Source organism: Syngnathus scovelli, chromosome 19 (genome assembly GCF_024217435.2).
Source record: "Syngnathus scovelli strain Florida chromosome 19, RoL_Ssco_1.2, whole genome shotgun sequence".
Lineage (NCBI taxonomy): Eukaryota > Metazoa > Chordata > Actinopteri > Syngnathiformes > Syngnathidae > Syngnathus > Syngnathus scovelli.
The window spans coordinates 1177104-1202638 of record NC_090865.1 but is presented as its reverse complement, the minus strand read 5'-3'; the positions used below and the strand labels follow the sequence as shown (position 1 = coordinate 1202638).

The following is a 25535-nucleotide window of genomic DNA, read 5'->3' as shown; positions in this document are numbered from 1 at the left end:
ATCCATGCACTCGTTGGTACGAACCTTTGTTTGTAAAGATAGAAGCCGAATCCTGTGAAGATGAGCGCAAAGAAAGGCACCAGGATGGCGATGGCCACTGAGCTGCTGTTGGTGCCCAGCTGAGGCGGATGTGAATTCTGACTCTCCGACATGTTCAGTCCTGAAAAGCAAGCGGGGAGTTAGCCTTGAGCATCATCATCGTCGTCAGCATCGAGACATTCGGCGAAAACTACCACCAAGTCGCTGGAGTCCAAACTGTCCGTAGTCTTTTCCCTGAATGAAGCCCTGGAACACGTAACTGGACCCGTCGGGTTCGGCCGACACCTTCAACGGTCAATAAATCAAATTTGAGAAAATGCACAAGAGCGTTCATGTTAGTAACGTTGAGTTTGAAATTATTCTTGGCTTTGGGATCACGAGTTGTTGCAGTTTCTGGTATTCTGGCAATTGAAACTAGAAAAAGTTGCACCGATTAATCAACGATAATTGTTCGGCTACGATCACGTCGGTTCTTACAAATCCGTCCATGGTCCACGAGTCTTCTATGATCTTGGCGGGAGAAATGCTGGAGTCTTTCAGCTGATTTCCCTGCTGCACGTAGTTGACATGGTACATGAGCAACAGCAGACGCGCTTCGGAGGTCTTATAAAGACCTGGAGGAGGAGACACACAAGAAGAAGAATGACAAGATGAAAATAAAAACGGCAAATAAAAGCTAATCAAATATATCATCTATCCAACGATGCCTGATAGCAGCAGCTCCATGTTGCCGTTGCTCAGGGTGACGTTGACTCTGCCCGTGCTGGCGTTGAAGCTGGTGATGCTCAGCGTCATGGGCTGCTTCCTGCCCCTGTAATTGTACGAGCCCTTCCAGATGTAGTTGGGGGCAAAAACGTCGTCGGGGACTGCGGGAGAAAGAAAACAAAAGGTTCAAAGATGCGCTATGATGCTCAATACAGTCCAGCACTTAGATTCGGGTTGCTTTAAAATGCTCTATAAATAAAGTTGAGTTCAGTATAGATTGATGAAATAAAATGGAGGCAGCTTCAAGTAGATAGGTAGATTTTATATTGCTCATATTGGCGCACTGTAGCTGCAACATAGTAAAAAGCGGCCCCGCGTGAACCCCATAAAATGCACTTTCATGTAAATAGTCACTTATTATGCGGCAGACATCGCTAGCACTTGGCGCTAAACGGGAACATTTGTCACAGCTGCAACTTCACATTCAAAAGCCTTTAGCGCCTCGACAAAATAGTGACCTTTGAGAAATGAATATCACAAACATGGCCGGCGGACAAGAGAGCGGCGGTCACGCTCGGCTGCGGGCTGTGCACAACCCGCCCGCAAAAACGGAATCAAGACTAACCATTGAGTTTGGGGCTCGGCGTTCCCGTTGCTGGTTTCACGGTTTTCTTTTTCTCTCCAGCTGCAAGCACACAAAGCACATGAATACACATTTGGCGCCCACTGACGACATGGAAATTGATAGAAAATGTAGTCGTGTGCCAGAAGTGGGCTTAATGTGCCATTGACGCAGGCGGCACAAAATCAGAATTCAGTGCTGGTCATGTGATTGGAGCTAATTGCTCATCAAGCCTTTGGGGGGGAAAATCTGCAGGCCAAGCAACACAAAGCGAATCCATGGCTGATGGGGTTTTTTTTCTATTGCATTTGAATTTTAAAATTTTAATAATTCAGTTGATTTACATTTTTGTTTTTTTTTTCTAATATTTTAACTTCAATGTTTTATTTTACCGCGACATATCGGCATCTTTCCGGTCCAGGTGCCGTCACTCTTGCAGACCCGGTGCTCGGAACCCCCGGCGAGGAAGTAGCCGGGTTGGCAGCTGTACACCAGCGTGTAGCCGAAGCCCGCCAGGTCCATGCCCACCACGTCCACGTGGAGCACGCTCTCGGGCTGCTTGCATGCGTGTGCTGCAGCAAGGTGACAGCCGGGAAGAAGAGTAAGACAAAAAAAAAAAAAAGATGGAAGGGACAGGATGGCGATGAATGGGACTCTTACGTATACACTCTGGTTGCATCCCGCTCCATCTCAGGTCGGGCTGGCAGGTTCTGGAGGAGGAGCCTTGGATCAGGTGACCCGGCTGGCACTGGAAAGACACCACGCTGCCCACCTGGGACAGACAAAACAGATACATTTTGATGCTTGAATATACTCGGTTTCATTCTCTTTTGGTATATTTATCAATGTATACTTCAAGTGGAACCTGAACAATTGTGTCTGAAAATGGGGGTTCATTGTATTACCTTGAATCCAAAAGTGCGGTTGAGGGATCCGTATCTGGGCGTTCCCGGGTTGTCACAGCTCGTCTTGGTCGGCTCTGCAAAGAAGGAGCGCAAGTGTTACGCCCTCGGTCTTCTCCGCCTGGTCCTCTGTTGTCATGGCAACAGGGGCTGCTGCATACCGGCGCGCCAGCAGGGAGCAGCAGAGCTTTGTCGCAAAGCCAATCGGCAAGAGAGAGCTATGAGGTAGGCGCCTTACATGCTCAAAATAACATTTACTTGCCACACTCATCCAAAAGCCTCTTACACAAAAAAAACCTCTCTTACTCATTGAAAATACTCAACAAATCATCTCTCGCATCCAGTGGAAAAACTCTAATGGTCCACCAAAAAAGAATCCAAGTTATTTGTCACACTGACCAAAAATCCAATCTCACCATTATCCCCTTAACCTTTTTCCTACTTTTATTCAGAAGTCTGTTTGTTTTATGTGTGAGCATGTGTTGAGATTTGATCAAGTTGTCCCAACATTCTACTTGGAGTCACCTAAGTGTATGCGATGTGCGTGCGTACTTGTTTAAAGCAACACTCCAGCATAATGAGTCAGCGCGTACTTGACGCTGAAGCACCTACTCGCAAATCACGCCTGTGTGCAGAGTGACGCGCCAAGCTTGGCCTTTGGCTCAATAGCAGAGGCCTTTCACTTTGTCACGTGTACCTCACTCGACCTCATTTCAGCCAGCATCGACCAATTAATTCAGCCCCTTTAATGTCGTGATAATCTTTAGTGACTGGCGAGAGGTAGAGAGAGAGAGAGAGAGAGAGAGGGGGAGAAAGACTTTAGCTTGGTCGTGAGCTCCACATCTGCCAACTGGCGAGCAACCTCATGTCAACTTGGCACCAAGATTCCACAAGAGGGTGCCAAAGTAATACTTAGGATAGGTTGTTAATAAAACTACCCATTCATCAATCTATCCAGCATCCATCTTTTCTTTCTAATTGTTCCACAAAACACACTGTCAGGAAAAACGCATGATGAAAACAACAAATGGAAATCGATGTCCAAGTCCATGACCCCGGGCAGCTAAAGCTAGGTTAACAAGGACGACGAGGCCAACCTCGACTGATTCCAACTTCATCTGGAATGACTCCTCAATGTGCAAAAAAAAAAGGAAAAAAAAGCAGGCGCTATACATCCCTATTTATAGAAAATCAGAGCGGTGACCCGTCTTTTATCCCGCTGCCATCATTTATAACATGTCTGTCTAGTGCTCCGTCATTATTATTCTTGATGCGTCTGTGTGACTTGCGCTTTGATGAACAGCGGCCGGCTTAACCGGGAGCGAAAGCCTGCAAAATGCGACACGTGGGTGGGCCCTTAATTGCCCTGATCGTTAAGGCAGAGGGACATGAGACGCCGGCGTTAGCCGCCATAGCCGACGGCTCCCCACTGAGCGACAAATAAATCGGAATAAGCCGTCCGCAGCCAAACATAAATAATGTGCGATAAACCCACACAGTCATTTGGAAGCCACCTGAATATATTCAAAACAAAGCAAACTTCTGTCCCTTTAAGCGTCACACATGTTTTGCATAAACAATTTTGAAAACACAAAACTAAATTCGTACCGATACAGCGAGGCTGTGTACCGCTCCAGCTGCCGTCACTTTGGCAGAGCCTGGTTGCCGTGCCAACCAGAAGAAGAGGAGGGGAGCAGGAGAAGGTCACTTCTGATTGGTAGATGAAACTCCGGCCCTCTCGAGAACCGCTGGCTGGGGTCCCGGGGTCGCCGCAAAACTTGGCTGCATGTAAACAAACAAACACAATCGAGACTGTGTTGATTTTGCATGGCGAGTGAAATGCGTGGCGGGCTTACGCAGACACTGCGGCAGCATCCCGCTCCAGCTCCCGTTGGCCACGCAGGTGAGCACGGCCGGGAAGGACAGTTCGTAGCCCGGCGAGCAACTGTAGCTCACGCTGCTGCCCCACTCAAAGTCGCTACCCTGCAGGACCCCATTGCTGACGGCGGGGGGAGTTGGACACGTCACCGCTAGACGGGAGGTGATATCAATTGTGTCACCATGCAGCGATAAGTCAGTTGGCCAAATTTTGTCACATTGCACCCGGTACCTGTGCATATGGGCATGTTCCCGCTCCACGTCCCGTTTTGAGTACACATCCTAACGGGCGAGCCGTCTTCCTCCATCCTGTAGCCGGGTTGGCACTGGAAGGTCGCGTTCTGGCCGATGGTGAAGTCTTCGCCGTAGCGAAGGCCGTTCGCCGGAACTCCAGGATCGCCGCAGTTTATCACTTTGAAATTGCAAAAAAAAAAAAAAAAAAGATTGTGCTTACGATTAGGTTTCAGAGCACGGGTCGGGTTAGGGCCTTGTCTGTTAAGTCCACCCGTATTAGCATGTGTCTCATTTCCTTTAGTGGTTTCAAATGAAGCGACACCTGGGAGCGGCCGAGGTTGTCTTGGGTCTCCCTTTGGAATCACATTAGCATTCCCTTGACTGTACCTATAAAGTCCTGTCCTTCATAACCTAATAGCTATTTGGAATTCCTCTAAAGCTGCCACTGCATGCGTACATGACTATTAATAGATGTCCTGTCATCTTCTTCCTGTGAGTCGGGCGTGGGGAACCTTTTGTCCTATCAGAGGCCGTTTAAATCCTCATTGACATTGCAAATTTTTTTTCCCCCCTATAAATGATTTGATGATTTTGTGGCCGTGTTGAATGTGTTTTCCACTTGGATACATTTTTTTCACGTCACTTTCAGCGGTTCTATACATCTTGACATCTTTTCCCACCCATGTTAACATGTCTTCTTACTGTTGAAGGTTTTCTGACATTTGCTCTTCTCAAGTTCATTAAGCCAATTTGCTTAAGTAAACACCGATCATAGCTGCACGCGTCATTCTTCAACGTGGATGGCAGCGGCAGGGAAAAACCGAGGAGCGTTCCATTACTCAGAGACGGGAATAATTTAAAGTGCGGTTGGGAAGTGGGAGGAAGCCTAATGATCACACATCAGCAGCTTGGCAAGACTGCAAAGAAAAAGTAAATATTTCCTTTTAGCAACACATAAAGCTTGCTATTCAACCTCAAGGCACCTTTCACTTTAAATGACGAGGCAGGAACAAAACAAGAACAGCGGGAAAGCTCATTTAGCGATTGAGCATTCTTTTTTGTTGCAGGAGACATTGAACTTTTTAGTCATGTTTTGTTCTGCTGTGCTTTTTCCTTTTCATTTCTATTGTGATTAAAAAAAAAACTATCATTTTCTTTATTTTTTATTTCAAGCTCCCAACCTCACTTCAACATGGCACCAAGATACCACAAGATGGCACCAAAGCAATACTTAAATATTAGACAACTCTTTGGTATGAGTCCAAATCTGTGAATGGGTGAATTTTTAAATAGCCATTCACAAATAAAAACACTGCAAATCGCAATGGAAATCAATAATATACGTATCAAATTTCTTACTGGTACAGTTGGGCTGCGTTCCTGACCAAGTCCCATTGGCCAGACAGAGCCTGGTGGTGGCGCCAGAGAGCAGATATCCGTCCATGCAGGAGTAGATGACCGAATGTGAGAAGGTGGTCCCGTCCAGTCGAAACACTCTGCCGTTACTGGGAGTACCGGGATTACCGCACTGGATGGCTGGAATACAAACAAATGAAGTATTATCCCCAGTTTTATGCCTTCCATTGTCCTCCTCTTACGTTTGCAGAAGGGCTGCGTTCCCGACCACGTCCCGTTGGGAAAGCACATCCTCTCGGCCGAGCCGATCAGTTGGTAGCCCTCCGTGCAGCTGAAGAACACCTTGGAGCGGATACGGAAATCCGTCTGTTCCCTCGACCCGTGGGACGGGATGCCCGGATCGCCGCAGGAGCCAGCTATGTCACCTGCGCGGCAGGGGGAATAAAAAAAAAGAAAAAAAATCAGTCATGTGTAGAATCCTTGATGGGCCCTCATATTAAAATAGAACATTTAAAAAACATGCATCAAGTGTGTGTGCGTTCATATACTTAAACTGAGGCTGAAGTTTGTGTTTGTGTGTGTGTGAGAGCATGAGTGTGTGATTTTTGCTTTGTCCTTGAAGTACTGCACGGTCAGCAAACTCTGCCTGACAAATGTGCGTGGATGCTTTTAGGCATACACATAAATGTATCACACAGACACGCACGCAATTTAAATGACAAATGTTACTTTCTTGCTGCTGTTGCTTTATCACATGACTTAGTATTCACATATTGACCTTACCGAGTTGATTGGAGCTAACAAAGCCAGATGGCCATCTCAACGCAAGTTCAATTTTGTGGCTAAGTTCACATTGTATAGAAGGACGGCATCATCTCCAATGACTACATTAAATTAATTTAAAAAAAAGCTCAAACTTTCCATCCATGTTGTTGTTTATCATTAGTCAGTCAGCATGCAGACCAGCCAATGAAAAATTGTCCATTAATTCCATTAAATGGAAGCAAAGGGAACTCCAGGGGCCAAATTACATTTTTCATTTTCAGGGCCAAAGATATGATTTGCATTCCAACATAGTTTTTTTTTTTTTTTTCCTTGAGTGCATTTTTGTTTGCTTTACGAGCGATACGGATACAACACTGCCAAGATCATCCATTATGCAAGTGCATTAAGTAGTATTGCGTGTGAATAGAAATTCAGGCTGACTGAAAAAGCGGCAGAAAATGAATGTGATGGAGTCTAGCCCTGAAAAGTGCCTTTTGAGCTTAATTAAAAGCGTACATATTTTTAGTTATCAGCCACCTCCAACCTGTTATTATTTTAGCTGCAATCAAGGCCAAACATTTCAATTCAAAGGCCTCTTAAGGACACACTGAACTAAATAAATGCGATCATCAACTTTTAATATTTCCCAATAATATGTTCATAATTTGAGGAGAAAGGTTTGAAGATGTATGTATGTGTTGATGCTCCACTAACTTCCATTTTCCTGTCACATTCCATGTTAGCCTTAAGCCAGCAGACTTTTGTTACATAAAATTACTGCAACTGGAAGTGACAACGTGCTTGAAGCAAGCACACTAAACCTCTTATGTGGAAAACTGTGAGAGCCAGAGAGTCTTTTTTGGGCTAACTCAAAGTGATATGATCATCTGACATGTGCTAAGCAATACCTTAAAAATGCAATTTCATCAGTTTAAGTGTGTTTTTAATAAGTGCATCCATTTAAATCCTTTCCATCTATTGATCTGATGGATGCATTGTGTGTGTGTGTGCGCTTTTCTTCATTTACCAGAGCAGAAGGGCATGGGGGCGCTCCACATCCCGTTGAGCTGACACATCCTGGACGACTCCCCCTTCAGCTGCCTGCCCCCCAGACAGGAGTATCGAACCGTCGAACCAAACGTAAACTTATCTCCGCTCAGCACACCGTTTGGGGGGGAGCCGGGGTGCCCGCAGTCAACAACTGGGGCGAGAGAGAGAGAGAGAATGAGGAGGGGGAGGGCTGTAAAGAAGCTGATTGATGGAGCTTAAAAGGAAAAAGATGGCTGCAGGACACGAGGATAACATTTCAATGATGGCAAGTGTCACCGCTTTGGCTTTTTTCCACCCAAAAACTGACGCAAAGGCGATAAATTTACATGAGTTGTGTTCATTTTGATGTCGAGTGATAAAAAAAAAAAACAGAGCAGGGTTCAGAACATTTGCTATCACCTGTTTTCATGAGGGGTTTGAATTCCTCAAGAAAAAAAACATTTTTTTTTGTTTAGAAAAATGTCAAACTGATTCAAGTAAGGTTAAATTAATCAGAGAGAAGAATGCTATTTTTTTATATGAGGAAAAAACTTGAGTGACGATCGTTCCGTTTCCACAGCCTTGACTGAATCGTGCGTTTCTCACCGATGCATTCCGGCAGCGGCTTGTCCCACTGTCCGGTGGGCTGACAGCTCAACACAGGCGAACCGAACAAATAGTAGCCCGGGTTGCAGTCGTAGAACACCACCGTGCCGAAGGTGAAGTTGCCATGTTCGATTTTGCTTTGGCGGATGGAGTTGGCCGGGATGCCGGGGTCCGAACAGTTGACCACTACAGACACAAAGGCAGCATGTGTTATTTGGCATTAACCTGACAGGCTCACTTCTCGTTTGCTTTACATAATTATTATTATTTTTTTAATTTTTGTTTATAATATTTGTGCTCAAATACCCATTGCTTAAAGAGTTACAACACTGCAATGTCAATGCTAGTTTTATGAGCCTCTCTATGGCCATTTGCAGCATGTGTTAGCATTAAGCTATCATATTAGTTATGTGGTCTGGTCAAACTCACTTTGTTTGGGAGTGGCATTAAACAATCTGCCAAACTATTCATTGTTGTCAAGATGCCATCTCATAAATATAATTTGACAGGTCAGGGTGATATGATAAGCGATGGTTTCTCCCAAATTGTTGGTCATACGTACAGTTAGGGTTGATTACACTCAACTTTTCTCCCCACCTTTACACGTTGGGGGCGGGTGGCTCCACTGACGGTTGGCTTGGCAGTGGGCGCGGGCCGGCCCCTCCATCTCGTAGCCCCGGTTGCACACGAAGCTGACCACGTCGTTGAGGTTGAAGCCGTTCCCCACCGTGCGGCCGTAGATAGGGCTGCCCGGGTGGCCGCAGCTGATGGCTGAAAGGGAAGGACCATGAAACAAACGCATGAGGAAAACTTACACCAAAATAAAGAATCCCTACAAAAGTAGAGACATGTGCGAGAGCAGAATAGATTCAATATATCCTACTTCAGGATGTCCAAATAAAGCAAACGACTAAGCAGCAAGTTTAGTTGTTATGGAGACATGGTGGTGATTCAAAAGCATGCTATAAATGTTGGAGCTTTTCATTAAGCATTTTCTCCTTCGATTATGTGATTGATTCCTTGGCGAGAAAAACAAATTGGGCGGCTTGAGGTACTGATGTCTGGAAGAGCAGAAAAAAAAGAAAAAAAAAGGCTCACATGGCGGTGATTCATAGACATTCATCTCCTTCATCAGTACACGGTGGCAAAGGGTCTCACGGGCAATTTAAGGGTGTCATTTTAGGAAATATCGTCCCTCGACAACCCCCCAGGTGTTGGTTTTGAGTGTCGTGTTGTTTGGCGTGGTAATTATTCATCCCTTAGCTTGATTCAATAGGGCTGCTTAAAAAGTTTCGGCGCTGACGAGGCTATTTTTGACGTTCGCATGAGGAGACAGTCGGAGGAGAGAGGAAGCGGAGGGGGATGATGGCACGGGGAAGGAAACGAGCATGGAATGCTGACGAGAGAGGACGGGAGAGAATGCGATGTGTGTGTGTGTGTTTTTAATTCATCGGAGAGAATCAAAAGTTTGTGCATACAAATTTAATCTAACTCCATCAGACACACAAGCACTAGTCTGTGTGTGTGTGTGTGTGTGTGTGCGTGTGTGTGTGTGCGCGCCACTGATCTCCATAATTAAAAGATCATTTGCCTGCAAACCGATTTTTGGGCCTTGAGAATTCTTGCATTAACAAGCACAATAAAATGTTCCACTAAGAACAAATTCACATTCCAAAAAAAAAAAGATTGCTTTTGGGTTATCATTATTTTTTTTATAGTTGCAGCAGGTCTCCCAAAAATGTGGAAGCCCCGTGCGACCCTAAATAACATCTTTTGGGGAATGTTTTAGGATAATTAATACAATAAACATAATTGATTCCAGACTACTTTGAGGAGCCTGAAGTTGTGGCCTGCTGACCTCAATTTGAGAAGCCATACAAGGCGACATAGGATCGCTTCCACACCACATGTGAACAAAACAGAACTGCTTAACTGGAGTCTATTTGCAATTGGAGAAACTAACAGGAAGTTGCTTGCTGAATTGAAATAATTCCTATGACAACATACTTGACGTCGTGGTGCATAGAGCGCCATGTATACATAGCTGTATGTGCTGTCAAGAGCTTGGCGGCCATTTGGCTCAGAAGGTTGTCATGGAGACACAGCCTCCGAGGCTCTTGATGAGCTTTATCATTTGTTTCTTTTCCGCTTACGTATGCAGATGGGAAGCTGGCCAGACCACTGGTTGTCCTGGAGACAGATCCGAACCGATGAGCCGATCAGCCGGAAGCCGGGGAGACACTGGTAGACCACCGTGTCGCGGTAACCAAAGTTCTCCCCGATCACTTGACCGTTGACGATACCCTCGGGGATGCCGCAGTGCCCGGCTGCAACATAAAAACAGAATAGACAAAACTCAGCGGAATTCAAGGCCCATTTGCCAGGACGGTAGGGAACCGAGATTATGGAACCAACAATCACTTCTCATACTGAGGCTTAACATCATTTATTCGCCCTTATCGAAAACTTCAAATATTTATCGGTTTAAAAAGGCTCAGACGGTCAATTGGCCCAAAAGTAGTGTTGTTTTTTTTTAATGTTGATTCCAGATCAAGGAGGGGGAAAAAAGGGAGGCGCGCATGTTCTTTTGAAGATGGCTTGCCTAATTGGGTTTGGGCTTCTCGCCCTTTTCAACTGCAGCGATCACATTGGATTCCATCAGGGCAGCTAATGAGAGATGATGAAATGCATTGTTTACAAAGAATTTCCTCACGGTCGCATTTGATGATTGCGACACGAACGGCATCGGTTTGATTTGACACTTGTTCGCTATGATAATCAATTCTGTGTTTGCCACCTGCAGTGCTAAATATGAAGCATGCTATCAAACAATCGCATTGCCTTGTTTTCCCCAAACGTTTTATGTATAAGAAGTGTACCGCTACAGTATATTCATGTAATTAGCAATTAGCATTTTGTTTATTAGCACCACTTCTGTCAGGGGGGCATGGGAGGGGCTGCGCAATATTGTACTGCGTTGAGTATTAAAGCCCTAGTTTATTTACTCAGTTATGACTCATTTGCATTGCCAAACTGTGATTCATGCACGTCTCGGGGTTGTGTGAAATTAAAAATGTAATACCAGTTTGATATAGCAAGAAATCAGTTGTAATGTGTTTTGATCAGGACTAAAAACCAGAGGGCTAGGAAGGCAGCAAGAAAGAAAAAGAATTGGAAAAATTGCAAATTGCAACACTGGTGTGCCACAAAGTTTGTGAAATAATCTTGGAAAGTCATTAGAAGTCAAGCAAATGTCAACTTGGCTTGAACACGGTCTCTAATCCGCAAATAAACATTACATCCAGAGTCAAATCACGTAAAACACTTTCAAGTGTTTTTTTTCCCTCCCTTCGTTTCTCAGAGCAGGCATATGAGCGTAAACCACCAAGGACAAGGGAGCGCTTTCCTTCGAGGTAAATTCAATTCCTTTTTTTCTTTCTATTTATCTTTATCTAAGGCTTTTTCGGAGTGGGGGGAAAAAAGCAAACTGGAATTGAATGTAAATGTTGTTCATGAGCCACCTAACAGCCATAACATCTGTCAGTGCCTGGCACTGTTTTTCCTTACTAGAGAAAAAAAAGGTTTACTTGCGAGGTCAAGGCCAGAAGGAAGCAGCTGTAGGAGCAGATGAAGGTGGAGCGGGGGTCACCTCGACTACCTTTAACACCCGTCCTCATTAGACAGCCGAGAAACATACAACTTGCCCTCGAAAGGAACAACTTTCTGTTCTCGCGAAGCGCTAATTAGCGTTTACATCCACGTACCTAAACAGCGCGACTCGGTTCCGCTCCAAAGACCGGATGACAGGCACTCCCTGACGGCCGAGCCCACCAACATGAAGCCGGCGTCGCAGGCGAAGATGGCCGTCGCCCCGAAGGTCGTCTGCGTGCCGATTTTCTTGCCGCTGGGCGGGGACGGCAGCTCCCCGCAGGAGATGACTGACGAAAGGCGACAAAGGGCAGATATAAGCCATCGCCGCCGGAACCGAAAACTTAACGACACGGAATGGTGGCGCTCACTCTGACAATGGGGCCTCTCGTTCTTCCAGCTCCACACGCCATTGGGGAGGCACTGGATGTGAGCGGGTCCTAAGCGGTAGTAGCCTGGGTCGCAGGTGAACACGATGCGGGTCCTGTACTCGTAGTGCGAGCCGTTCACGATCCTCCAGCGGCCGTGCTCCAGGGAGAAAGAGCCGATGCTAGGGCACACCACCACTGCAACGGAGAGACCCGCGGATTGAAGGATGGAGCCGCGCGGCGGTGACGCCATCGAGGGGGTTTCCGTCGCGCCAACCTGAGCACCGCGGGATCTTGTTGTGGTTGCTCCACGTCCCGTCGGGCTGGCAGATGGCCGACGTCAGCTCTTTGCTGGAGAGCCTGTAGCCGTCGTTGCAGAAGTAGGAGACTCGCGTTCCCACCGAGTAGTCGGCTGTTAAAACGCCGCCGTTTGTCGGCGCCTTGGGGGCTCCGCACGAGACAGCTTGAGGAGGACAGAAAGATGCGCATGTGGACTTAATGCACCGCTTGTGTCTTTCAAGCATGCTGCTTTGATGGGTTCTTTGCTTGGGATACAAACAGATGGTACAGGACGACGAGATCAAGTGATCACAGAGGAGCGACGTTAGTCATGTATATTTTACTCGATCCAGAATGGAAGTTACTTTCTTAGTTGTCTGAAAAGGTTCGGGGGGAGGGGGGATTTGATTTTTTAAAATTGTTTTTTAACTCGTTCACTGCCAGTTAAAATGGATCTTTGAGGTCTAGAGCCGTCAATGGCAGGGAACGAGTTCATATATTTTAGGTACATGTTTTAACCGCAATCTGCAATGGATTTTAATTCATCAAGCAGACGGACACATACACACCTTGGCAAGCCGGCACCGGTGAGTCCCAGGTATGGTAGCCGAGCGGCGTGCGGCGGCAGGTGGCCGTGGCGTTGCCGACTAGCCGGTAGCCGCGGTCGCACGCCCAGCGTACCACGCTGTTGACGTGGCCGCCGGTCTGAGACGAGATGGAGCCGTGCAGCGGCGAGTCCGGCGTGGAGCAGTACAGAGCTGCACGGAACAATTCCAAAAAGCCACGAGTTGACGTCACGCGGTAAGGACGAAGGCAGTTAATTAAAACATTGCAAGCAGCTTCTAACACCCTAGAAGCTTATTATTATCATTAACACCATGACACTCTGCAACAACGCTAATAGGCTAACTGCTAAATTGTGTCAAAGTCTTCCACTTGGACCATCAGCTCGTTTCTTGTTGCACTTTAAATAAGTCCCTTTGGGGCTTGTTTAACGTGGGTTTTATTTTCATGTACTTTATCAGGAGTAATGGAGCTTAACAATTAGTTGTTAATCAGCATGTTTTTGTCACATGCCAGTTGTTAGCAATTACAACTTCACCTCAGTGATTTTTAACCTAGTAAACAAGATATTTGGATTATATGGGCACTGGAGCTTGCTAAAGGGAAGCTAACTTCATAAGCAGATCCAGATAAAATAATTGAAGCACTGGAGTTCAAGTCTCTCTGCAGGATGCATAGCCCGAAGCCTGCTGGAGGGAAGCTTGCTTGTATTTACAGGGAGGTTCACTCACGAACACAAACCCTTACCAACCACCCCAGCCCGAAATAGAAACACAACACGACACCCAAGCGTGAACCCTAACCACTGCTTACCTAACAAATAACCGCAAGACCTGAAAAATCTGACGTTTCAAAGACTTCGGTTCCAAGAAATGATACTCTGATGCCGAGTGGGAACGTTACGGACATCTGCTCGGACTCTGACTCGGTCATTCATCACGAACAAGAGTTTAAACTTAAAGGGCGGGCGGGCGGGCGGACGAACGAAGCGGGTCTTACTATTATCATTTTGCCCTTCACTGTCAAAAAAACTCCTTGAATAAAATCCCATTACATGGGAAAGGGTCCTCGGCGGACAAAAAGTTCTCGTCCAACTGTCCAAAAAGCAGCACCATCTGTGCTCAGCAGGCTCCATTTGGACAGAGAGTGACCATTACACAATGTATTCAACTGCTTGAGAGGCAGTCAGAAGTGAGGCTTATGTGCTCAAGTTATTTTTAATTGTCATATTTTCAGGACTTGTGCTGAATTCTCTCACAAATTTGACATTAAAATTGCTCTTGGGAACTGTCTGTTTGACCTCGCTTCGGAAACCCTTCTGTCTGCCTCTTTGATGATTTTTTTCCATGCAATATGATAATGCTAATTAGTAGTAAAATAAAGTTGGGATACATACTTTGGTACTCACCAACATAGCGGATTCTGAAGCCCCTCTTGTTGGTGCCGTGGTCCGACGACCAGCGCACCAAGAACTGGTGCCCGGAGGTGGTGATGTTGAAGGGCGTTGGCAGGTCGCCACTCAGCGTGGCTAACGTTGGGTCATTGGCGGACGGACCTAAAGTGTGGAAGAGGGGGAGGGGCTTAAGAAACTCTCAGATGTGGGATAAAACTGGAAAGAATTTCTGTGTAGACTTTAGGCCATAACTGCAGTGTATTCCGTTTTTACCATCAAAAATTTCCAGCACGTCAAACTCTCTCTCCGTATGAAAGCTTTCAAACGTGATGGTGACGTTGTAGCCCTTCTCCACGCTGACGCTCCACGAGCACATCTGCAGATTGGGATAGCTCTCGGGCCAACCGGGACTCAGGATCACACCCGTCGAGTCGTATCGCACATCGTGGGCGGGGCATTGAACTGTAGACCAAAGAAAAATGATTTGAAATGTTCTCATAGGTGCGGTACGGTAAAAAAAAAGTCCAAGCGGAGACCTTGGCATGTCGGCGGGGGCGCATCCATCTGTAGCCGCTCTCCCAAGCGGCAGGTGAGAATATCGCTGCCGACCAATGAGAATCCAGGATGGCACCTGTACCTAATGATGTCACCTAAAAGGCATTACAAGGTTTTATAAAGTGTGAAGGAGGCAAATATTGTAATAATATGACACCACAAACACGCTTTAAGAAGCCCTTGTCGATTTTTATTGTTCGCTTCTTGCCACTATCAATGATGACGATCCCTCCCGCCAACTGCTGACTAGTTTGGATTTTGGCAAGAGTAAATTAAAATAGTTCTCATCAGCTATTGCTTATCACCAACTTTAACTGATAACTTGCTAGCCACAGAATGACTGTTTTACTGGAATTATTTCATCAGCAAATATGTTCTGATGAACTGACGCTGAAGCCAAAGCTATTCCTTCCAAACAAAAGTGTAATTAGCTTTAAATTTCTCACAGTTATTGAATTTTTGTCGCACATCAAGAACAATAAAAGATATGCGATTAGCATCTTTTCAATAGTTCACTTCTATTCAAATAGTAGTAAGATTCCTCGGATGAAAACCTCGCATTGTTCTCTTTGTTTTGCGTGCTGCAGTGGCCCGGCGAGTTATTTGTGTCTTTTGAAAATAAATTGTCTTCCGTGGAGTTCAGAGTGTATCGTTTGCAGCCCGCCTTCAAAGTGACATGTCTGGAGGCGTTGAAAATGGACAGACGGGCAGACGGATAGACGGACGGCTCACCTATCTCCAACTCGCCATCCTCCATCAGCATGTCAGCATTGGGCACCTCCGGAGGGGGCTGGCAGACCCTTAATTGGTAGGCTGGAAGATGGATGACACACAGTAGTGGAAAAGGGAGCAGAGAGGGAAACGTACGTGTATGAATGGCCAAGGCACTGTACAGGTTAAAACGCACCATTTATTTTGCTTTATGCTTTACTTAACCTTCCGATTGAACTCTTTATGTGCGCGTGGTTAGGTCGGCAAAGAAGCCCGAGTGGCCACACAAATACACTGCTTGTCTTGAATCATAAAAGGCAACAGCTACCGGGCTGAGAGGCTCTAATCGATAAGACCGCATGACCATAGATCACTTTGTAACCCGGCGAGCGAGCGGGACGGCGAGAAAATGCAGGGACCGAGCGAGCCCTGGGCTGTAAGTCAGGATGAAAGTGACGACGGAAAGCAGACCTGCCGATAAGTACGCGCTGGCCTCGTGCATACCCCGAGCATGGAGATTAAGACATGCACTCCCCAAGAGCGGCCATTGATCGCACTAATCTCAAAAGCATTTTCCTTCTTGTCTTGAGCTGACCTTGTTAAGAGTTTTCACGTTTTATGGCGAGTCATCAAACTCGGCGGCCCTGCTCCGCCCACACCCAATGGCGATTAGCAATTTAGCATCACCCATCCGTCTTGTATATGTGGTTTGAATTTCGCAGCAGTCGACAATCTTGGTCAACTGAGTTTTTCAGAAAACAGCCAACTTGGCTCTGAAATGGCTGCTTCAAATCAAAATGGCAGACTTTCTGGCTCTTGCACCTCCAAATGGCGTGGACCTTCACTACTTGATGCTAACAAGCAGTGTCCTACTTTTCTTTCAAATACACAAGACAATCACCCTCCGACAGATGGGACTGTTCTTTTTCTCGACAGCCGCAACCTACGAGCACGATTCATTAAGGGCATGACATCTGCATGAAAAAGGAAAAGAAAACAACACTGGCAGAGAAGAACAACGATAACAACCCCCTGAGATTGTACAAATATGCTGCGAGGAGAGGTCACGAGATCGGCATGTATATTTCTGAGAATGTGTGCCAGTGTGAAAAACTGCTGTGAAGGGTAAACAGAGTCAGGAAAGTCACGAGAAATGATTGCGTCTAATTAAAAATTCCACCCCGGAAGGCAACTTCTGAGGAGGAAGGAAAATAACGGGATCATATTTATCTGAGAGATAAATGTAATGGAATTCAAGAGAGTTTGAAAATGACGTTGAATGTGTTCCTCCAGCTACAAAAGCACCACTCCAGAACCGTATCTCGTAATATTAATTGTTCACTCTCGTGGCCCAGTATTTTTTTTGCCCATAAAGAAATTACAATATATATGAAGAGAGGTGCAATGTTTGGGGGAGCTTCTGAGACATGGATGGTCTTTTTGGTCTTGGCTTGGTTGCAACGGTTCTGAAAAACTGGCAAAAGTTGTGTATCAATGACTGCCAAACTGCCAAAGTAGATGGACTCATGCACATTTTTAGGGTGGGATCGTGTCCAAGTAGGACCTGGAGGGGGTTGCTCGAGAATCTTGACTTTTCATGATGTTGATGTTAAGCTCCAGGAGTCGGTAGGCGCTGACAAAAACATTCATGACGTTTTGAAGGTTTACTTCAAAGGGAGCAACTCATAATGACGGAAGATGTGAGCTCCTTGCTTTTTATTCGGAATCTACTCAGACTGAAAAACCAGTCGTCAATCCCGTTCATGAGCTTGACAACCTTGGGGAAGTTTAAATCTGGTCAGGTTACTCTTTGGAAAAGGGGCAGAGTAGTTTGAACTTCACTTGAGCATAGTTAAGAAGAATACTTTTATTATTTCACAACCAGCTATGTTTATTTCATGACCTCCATTATTTGCTTTTTTTTTGTATGCTTAAATAAGACGCATCTCAGATGATTGAGGGGCATTTTGAATACAGGGGGGTTGATGAAGTATAATTATGTTTCCTGTAATCAACTATAATTGGAGCCCAACTAATTTTCCACTGAAACCGGAAGACACAGTTATTGTGGACGGATATATATATATAGAACTTTCAGAAGGTTTTATTTCACAAGTTTGAGAACCTACTAGGTTTCCATCTACCCAATGTCGAGCTACGCTTCAAGCTTTTCATCCTACAGCTGCGAGTGACCTAAAGAACGAAGCTAAATAATCCACAACATCAAGCAACACCAAAACAGATCAAAGTCATCGCTTACCGTGGTAGCTCAAAACAAAGAACCCGGCTCCGGAGAAGTCCGAGTGGAATTTGATGAGGATGATGTTGGAGGTGGAGTAGACCGACTCCAGAGCCGTGTTGCCGCTAAAATGGCCAATGTGAGGAGATGATTGGTCCGGACCATCCCTGCAGTGAACCATACAGAAAACTCAGCTACAACTTGTTCTACTTTATGGAACGTAGGAGGAGAGGACACCCGCCATAAGTTATTACGCTCATTAAGTGGTCATTTGTTGTGAGGAAATGGGCAAGACGCAAGAGTAGAAGAGCTTTGATGATATTTACGAGACAAATGCTGGAAGTGCTCCACCGTCTCTAAAGATAAAGACAAAGTGCCCTTGTGAGGACAGCGCCAAAGAACATACGCAAAGACAAGGTCCATGGACATTATATAGTTATTTCCCTTCCGCGTTAAAAAGGTTTGTTTCATCAAAATCACAAAGTAACGTTGGCAGTGGCTGAAGGCTAAACTACAAATACAAACTCGCTTGGAAGCGAGTGGTTTTTGTGTCTCGCTATGAGTCGGCGGTTCAAACCAAATTGGCTTCTTCGCTCCCGTCCCAGGAACATTTGGTGCTCATTAATGCATCGTTAGTTTAAAAGAATGCCACATGCCAAAGACTGCTGCCCATTTTTGGCTCGGGGCCTTTATGTCCTAAAAAAAATGGTTTCAAAACAGAACATTTTTCAACGCTTATGATGTAGAAATACATTTTTGGCGTGCTGGAAAATGACTTTCCCACTATTGCAAAATTGAAAGGAAATGTGCTTTTTTTTTGGGATGGTTCTATTTCAGGCTTTGGCAAATACTAGTGAATATGTTTTGCTGGTATACCATCTCAGGGACCCACCCCGAAAACTGAATGAATTGTCCATTTTGGTTTCAAGCACCATTTTGGGTAAACTCCATCCATGTGTTGGGTCATTATTCTTCAGCGTAGCCTCAGTTTGCACAGCGAGCAGACAGGAAGTCATCCGTCAAGCGCCAGGCGGACCGCGCAACACCGCGAGCACCTCCCGTCAAGCCGCACGGATGAAATTTACCCAAACGGCGCTCACTGTCCGTGATTAAAAAGAATCATCGTGACATCCCCACTTCCCCTGCTGTTTGAGTGATTCTGGATTAGGCTAATTACAAGTGACGAGGTTCGGGGGGCAAGCCTTTCCGCACCATCCGCATTAGGAGTCGACTTTAAAGTGCGGATGCATACTGCGAAGCGAGGACTCTACGTACGTATATGATGGCTCCCTGTATGAGACCAATTAGCAGTCAAAGTCGACGAGCGGCATCTGGCCCAGAACCCGGCGAGGGCCGCTAGGAAAATGGCACTCCCGCCACGCAAACGGCGCTCCCCGCCGAGAGACAGTTTTGCGGCGGCAGGCGTGATGATGCGAGTGTCATGTGGGATTTCAGCAAATGGAATTTGGCTAAATCGAACGCTCACGGAAACCCGGGCTGGCTAATGACAGGGCACGACGGGACGGCAGTCAATCATTCTCAGGGATTTTCGAATTTCATCTTGCACTTGACATTTTAGATTCCACGATTCTTCACCACTTTCTAATAAAGTACGAGAACAAAATGTTTCGTAACTAAAGTTGAATTGAAGTGACCCCGCTGAAAAGAGATAAACGGCCACCTACCACACGGTGATGTAATCATATACGGGCTCCGTGCTCAGGACTGTAAAGTTGATGTAGATCCCGTGTCCGGGCGGGACCCTGACGCTCCACACGCAGTCCTGGAAGTTGGGGTATTCCTCGGGGTGACCGGGAGAGTAAATAGTTCCATTTAGCGAGGTGATGTTTCCACCACAAAGAGCTGTTAGGGGCGATAATAGCAAACATTTTAGTGTTATGACCACTGGGTAATCGGCTTTCGTAAAGTTTTGAAGGCACGCGGCGCCGCCTTCAACCTCATCAACGTGTATATTTATTTCATCTTTTGCAGCTCCCCATTGGTTTTGAGCTGTATTACTGGTGTTGTTTTACCACCACAACAGGGAATAATCCACATTAAGGGACATACAGTAAAAGTAGAAGTCCTCAAAATTGCCACTCCAACGCTACTTGGATAAAAGTCCTAATAAAACAGGACTATTATAGCTCAGTGATATGATTCCTCCTCCACAATTAACTGCACTTTTATCACAACACTCCTTTTAGTACCTTCCGAATAAATCTTTTTTTTTCTTAACAAAGCTACAGGTCACACGCGCTTCCCCCCTAATTGCATTTGTCGTTCTTTCCTCTTTTATTGCAGCGCTTCTCCATATTAAGCAGTCCTAATAAAAATTGCATTTGTCAGGTTTTGAATGGGAACCGCTGTGCATATCAAACAGGTAGCACTGCAAAGTGAGATAAAGCAAATTGAATGGATATTAATTACGCTATTATTGTCACTGCGTTTTATGTACTTATCATCCATTCAGTGGCTCTTTTTTTCTTTTTTACCTTCACAGCGAGGTAGCGGGTGGTTCCAGTTCCGGCTGATTCCATGCAAACATGTCAGGGAAGCGTCCCCGATGAGGGAGTAGCCGGGAAGACACTCGAAGGACACCGTCATACCGACGCTGAAGTCGGTGCCGATCACAATGCCGTTACGGAATGGCCGGGGGTCCGGGCAACTCTGGAGCTGGTAAGCTGTCAAAGAAATACATATAGCACAAAGTTAGTTAGCATTGAGCACAAATGAGTGTAGCCTCACTTTGTTTGTACCTCATCATCATCTATTTTTTTTTTTGGTACCAAATAATAATTTGCACATTAATGAAGAGAAGATGAACAAATTTAATCGGCGTATGCACATTTTAAAGCTGGTTGAAAAAGCACCCAACAACTGGCTTCAGTGCCAGAGAGAATAAACAAAAGTCATCATTGAATGCCCCCCGACGTAGATCGTTATGGGCGTAATTTCCGGGCAGGCTCTTGAAAAGTCACGACCTGTTTTATTTTCAATCCCCCGGGATGAAAATGATTATTTTGTCGTCAGCTCCCCAGAATGAAGTTAGTTCAATGAATTGCTTGGTTTCAATAACAGTGCTTCCGAGTTGGTGCTTTTGAGCATCTCTATTGTCTTTATAAAAATTAAAATTTACACAAATGTATTATTTGTGTAAAACTGCGATTTTATTCAAGTGAAAGATTTTTTTGTGATCCGTGACGTGAATAAGACGGCGTTACATTTTACCCTGAAACGTAATGTGGAAGCCCGGCTTGTTCTGAGAGTAGTCACTGTGGAAAAAGAAGCTGGTCTGGTGCGTGGTGCTGAACAGAGCTTTGGGAACCAGCGGACCGCTGAAGCGGTCGATGACCGAGCCCGTATCCAGACTCCCGCTGCGGATCTCCAGGTAGTCATGGATGGCTTCAGTGGAGAAGTTAACAAACTGCAGATGGATGCCTATAGAAAAACAAGACAAAGATTCGTTATAGGGACCCAGGCATAAATTGGGGGGGAAACAATTGTAGGAAGCTTTTATTTGAAATCCTTGAGATTGAGTTTCAGGTCCACGAGTCAATGCACTTGGAATAAGACTGTGAACTACTAATTAGTAAACTTGTTTTTCCCACTACAACGCAACCATTTGTCTACATGTGTCACACACTAGTAGCTTCACGGAGTTTCTTACCAAATCCAACAGGTAAATTGACGGTCCAAGTGCAGTCTAATCCACTGGGGTAGTTGCCAGGGTAACCGGGGCTGAGGATCACGCCGCTCACGTCCGTCAGCGCCCCTCCGCATTGAGCTGCAGATACACAAACAAAACACAAAATGAGAATAATACCACAAAGGACCTTTTCAGTTGTTGTTTTTTTTTGCATCTTTTTTTTCCATTGCAAATGCATAGTTTAATAGATTCCTCGTCACACTGGCTAAAAAAGCGCCGCGCCACGATATCCAATTAATTTGCAGCGCAAGGTCAAAGATAAACATCCAATTTAGATGCATCAGTGGCAGCTCATGGGCAATCACGCTGACCAAGAGCACTTATTTCCCCCCGCAGCCTTTAAAATTCACTCACACTGAGAGCTAATCACATCGGGCATCGCTCCGCTACTGCCTGCTTGCATTATTCAAAAGCTAAAAAACGGACTACGCTAACAGCGAGCATGCTAACAATCGTCTCAGCGCTGCAATGTTAATTGGGCGACATCGTGTTTTGTCTCTGTACTAACAAACTAGCCGTGTATTTGAGGTACGGAATTTATATGATATCAGAGGCGCCAATTACGGCCGCCACGTGTTGACACCTACCGAGACAAAGAGGCACGGGGTAGTTCCATCGGCGAACGGGGCCCGGCATGCAGGTGATGTGAGCGTTTCCCTGCAATGATGAAACCAAAAAGAAATGAAGTTTGAAAGCATAGCCAAGCTTATTAATGTCATGTGAACATTTCCCCCTCACACAGAGATGAGGTAGAGACATTTATTATTCACTGCGGCGTGTGCGTAGTGACGTCTCCCTCTGATTCACTGTTTTAAGTACTTTTGCTTTGTGCAGCCGAGGGGATTAATAAAAGAGAGAATGAGCTGAGACACTTTAAAACATTTTTTTTTTTTTTTAATACAGAGCTTTAATGTGCTCCCTTTTTCTTCAGTAATAAGCGCCGAGTCTCACCTGGAGAGAATAGCCTTGGAGAAGTGCACAAATGCATCACTTACAATAAATCCCCTTGTCTTGTAAAGTTATGAGGATGATGTCTTTGTTTTACGGGAATAAAGCTGTTCTTTTACAAGAATGAATTTGAACTATTGGGGGAGAGAAAGTGAGACAAATGAAAGAAAGTCAGTGCTGGCTTACCTGAAGAGAATATCCTTGTTCACAGGCGAACTGCACCACGTCGCCCACCATAAAACGATCCCCTTGTCTTATTCCGTAGTTTGGAGTCTGGGGCTCGGGACACGATTCCAGACCGATAGCTGGGAAAGACATTTGGTGCATTTTAGGTCATTTTTTTCACGAGCGATGAGGAACATCTAACTCCAAATATCTGGTGGGGTAGTTCTGCCTGTGCCCCTTTATGTCATGATGGGCTGTTACCTGTATATTCCAGGTGAAAGCCGGCGGCGGAGACGCTGATGTCGGAGCTGAAGCTGAGGTAGAGGTTGTTGGATGTGCTGTTAAGCAGTGGCGGGATGGTGGTGCCTGGAACAAAAAAGGAAAGAGAGAAAGAAAGAGACACCTGGTCACACTGATGACCATCTGACAGCAAAGGCATCTTTGAGAAAGATGCAAGGGGATCCCTTTTTCCCTGATGCCAATGTTTTATTTGAAAGCAGAAATGTTGGCCTGACCTAGTTGCAAAATAAGAAAACGTCTGAAGCCGAGCTGTCACAGTTCACCGTGTTCCTGCCTGGTGACGTCCTTTCATGTTACGGAACGCTAACCTCCACTAAGCTACTCAATGCTAAAATGTCACCGCCGCGTATCCGTGTTAATATTGCTCTGTGATATTTTCCAAGCGGTTTGACGGGTAATGTTAGTGGTTGTTGCTGCTGCTATTCTTCTCGTGGGCTGATGGATGTGATTGGCTGGTGCGATTGAGGGAAATTAATTAGCTTCCCTGCTGTTCCTTTTCCCTTTCCACAGGAAAGCTCATTTATTACCATGACAGAACATTATAAATATATAAAGATATTTTTTCCTACTTCAATGAATAATGGATGACGCAGCATAATTAACGGTGTGAGTTTTTCGATAAATAATGACTATTTTGGAAGGATTTCATTAAGAGATGTACAATTACAGTACATTTAATTGGCCAAATAAAAAAAATCCATGGCAGATTTTTGGCACAGGCTGCAAAGGTGTATATTAAAGGCAAGATGAAAACAAGAAGATATCAAAAGGATCAAGTAAATCTACGAAGGGAAATAATCTAAAGTTAATAGAAAAGTCCATTTGGCAGAAATAGGGCAATTTTATGCAAATACAATACGGTCGCATGTGTACATTCATATGATTTCATCGAAATGGCACGTGATGAAAACGAATCGAACACCCTTGATGTTAACCACCGACTGAAAATATCTGAAATATCTAGCTCGTTAATTAAGTCTTTCCTGCCTCTCCGTATTTCGGAGGCATTGGACAGCATCATTAAAAATAACCACTGATTCTGTTACAAGGTAAGATCAAAGGCAATGGTTTGTAAACAATCCAAATGATGGTTAGCATTAGCAAGACGGATGAAGCCTTTTACCAGAGTAACTTCCCAGCCTCGGCGCATGGATGTCGGCGCCGTCGTAGAAATCCAACGAGTCCCAGTTGTGCTCCGTTGCGAAACTCACGACCTGAACCTGAACACAAATTTCAAGTCTGGTTCAAAAGTGGACATTTTCTTTTTAGGTTGACAATTTACACTTAACTAAAAAAAAAGACACAATTACTAAATAACATTAAAAACCAGTGGAATAACGCGATGCAATTCATGTCTGCTCGACACAGTGTAATTTGTCACGCGTGAAAGGCATCGTTATCTCCGCATTGTCTCGAGAGTGCCTCGGCTTCCCACGCAATCAGCCGTTATCTGTTTTGCGTGAGATGCTATCAGCTCATGCCGGGATGCTCCTTTGCTTGCTTACCGTCTGTCCGTCCATCCATCCGTCCATCTATCTGTCCGTCATCCCGCCTATTAATCTCTTATCTTCCCCTCGGCGTGCCCGATCGCTCATCTTTTAAGTCAATGATACGCAAGGTGAATTACTTGGATTCCGGCGCCTTCGGGGACCGACACCTTCCACACGCAGTTCTGGTTGTTGTCGTACGGTTCCGGGTAGCCGGGCGAAAGGATGGTGCCGTGACGGGAACTCAACACACCCCCGCAGGGAACTGACGAGGAGAAAAAATGTGTCTTTATTCATTTCATTTTCGAGAGAATTTTTTGAGGGGCTGCTTAGTTACCGATACAAGTGGGCAGACTGTCGTTCCACTGTGCCAGGTTATCGGGCACGCTCTCACAGCGGATGCCGGTGGAGCCGTGCAGCACGTAGCCGGGGTTGCACTCAAACTGGACCAGGGAGCCCACCGCAAAGTCGTTGCCCAAACGGTGTCCAAACCGTGGCTCCGGGACCGAGCTGCACTGCGTGGAGCTGGTCCGGGGCACGGCTGGTGGGAAAAAAAAAACAAAAAACAAGGAGACGATACGTTACTTTTGATTGATTCGATAATCTACAGGAAACATAAAATCACATCAATGACAGAGTGCTTGGTTTGATAGGCCGACCTTGGTAGACAAAGTGGAAGCCTTTCGCCGTTTCCGGCCCCACGGTCGTAAACTTAACGGTGATCTGATTGCCCGAACTCAGCGGCAGCGACTCTCCTGGAACGAGATAACATTTCATTCGTTTCCAACGCCGACGCCCCTTGCCCTCGCCGCAGCAACATTTTCATCCATCAGCATACTCATCCATCAGTCCTTACCGGAGTGGGACCCGGAGAGAGATGACAGCAGCGTGCTCTGCTGAGTAGGCCCGTCATAGATCTCCACCACATCGTTTAGAGATGTTTGGAAAAGCACAAACTGACCAAAGAGGACTGAAAGAGGGATGACGGGAAAGGGGGAGAAAAAAACAGAAGGGAATCACATTATTGCGTGTT

The 25535-nt window shown here is 45.6% G+C and overlaps 1 protein-coding gene across 11 annotated transcripts in view; it reads right to left on the bottom strand.

The window, feature by feature from the left end:
• The window catches only part of csmd3b (CUB and Sushi multiple domains 3b), a 140729-nt gene that overhangs the window by 2187 nt on the left and 113007 nt on the right, over nt 1-25535 (bottom strand). For 4 of the 11 annotated variants that reach the window (XM_049750685.2, XM_049750694.2, XM_049750693.2 and 1 more), the window contains 38 exons: nt 25359-25472; nt 25162-25257; nt 24840-25043; nt 24643-24767; nt 24139-24235; nt 22977-23081; nt 22737-22855; nt 22190-22259; nt 21564-21680; nt 21125-21334; nt 20389-20577; nt 19579-19756; nt 17915-18060; nt 15676-15756; nt 14925-15038; nt 14662-14850; nt 14392-14550; nt 13001-13189; nt 12430-12615; nt 12156-12350; nt 11901-12074; nt 10290-10463; nt 8722-8907; nt 8137-8322; nt 7529-7702; nt 5979-6161; nt 5740-5916; nt 4379-4558; nt 4125-4298; nt 3877-4050; nt 2272-2345; nt 2027-2138; nt 1759-1938; nt 1370-1429; nt 747-905; nt 517-653; nt 234-324; nt 25-160 (listed from right to left, as the gene is read on the bottom strand). In XM_049750685.2, coding sequence (XP_049606642.1) covers nt 25-160; nt 234-324; nt 517-653; nt 747-905; nt 1370-1429; nt 1759-1938; nt 2027-2138; nt 2272-2345; nt 3877-4050; nt 4125-4298; nt 4379-4558; nt 5740-5916; nt 5979-6161; nt 7529-7702; nt 8137-8322; nt 8722-8907; nt 10290-10463; nt 11901-12074; nt 12156-12350; nt 12430-12615; nt 13001-13189; nt 14392-14550; nt 14662-14850; nt 14925-15038; nt 15676-15756; nt 17915-18060; nt 19579-19756; nt 20389-20577; nt 21125-21334; nt 21564-21680; nt 22190-22259; nt 22737-22855; nt 22977-23081; nt 24139-24235; nt 24643-24767; nt 24840-25043; nt 25162-25257; nt 25359-25472 — 5614 coding nt within the window. The remainder of the gene's footprint in view (nt 1-24; nt 161-233; nt 325-516; nt 654-746; nt 906-1369; nt 1430-1758; nt 1939-2026; nt 2139-2271; nt 2346-3876; nt 4051-4124; nt 4299-4378; nt 4559-5739; nt 5917-5978; nt 6162-7528; nt 7703-8136; nt 8323-8721; nt 8908-10289; nt 10464-11900; nt 12075-12155; nt 12351-12429; nt 12616-13000; nt 13190-14391; nt 14551-14661; nt 14851-14924; nt 15039-15675; nt 15757-17914; nt 18061-19578; nt 19757-20388; nt 20578-21124; nt 21335-21563; nt 21681-22189; nt 22260-22736; nt 22856-22976; nt 23082-24138; nt 24236-24642; nt 24768-24839; nt 25044-25161; nt 25258-25358; nt 25473-25535) is intronic. The other 7 variants (XM_049750692.2, XM_049750696.2, XM_049750686.2 and 4 more) reach the window with 6 other exon arrangements.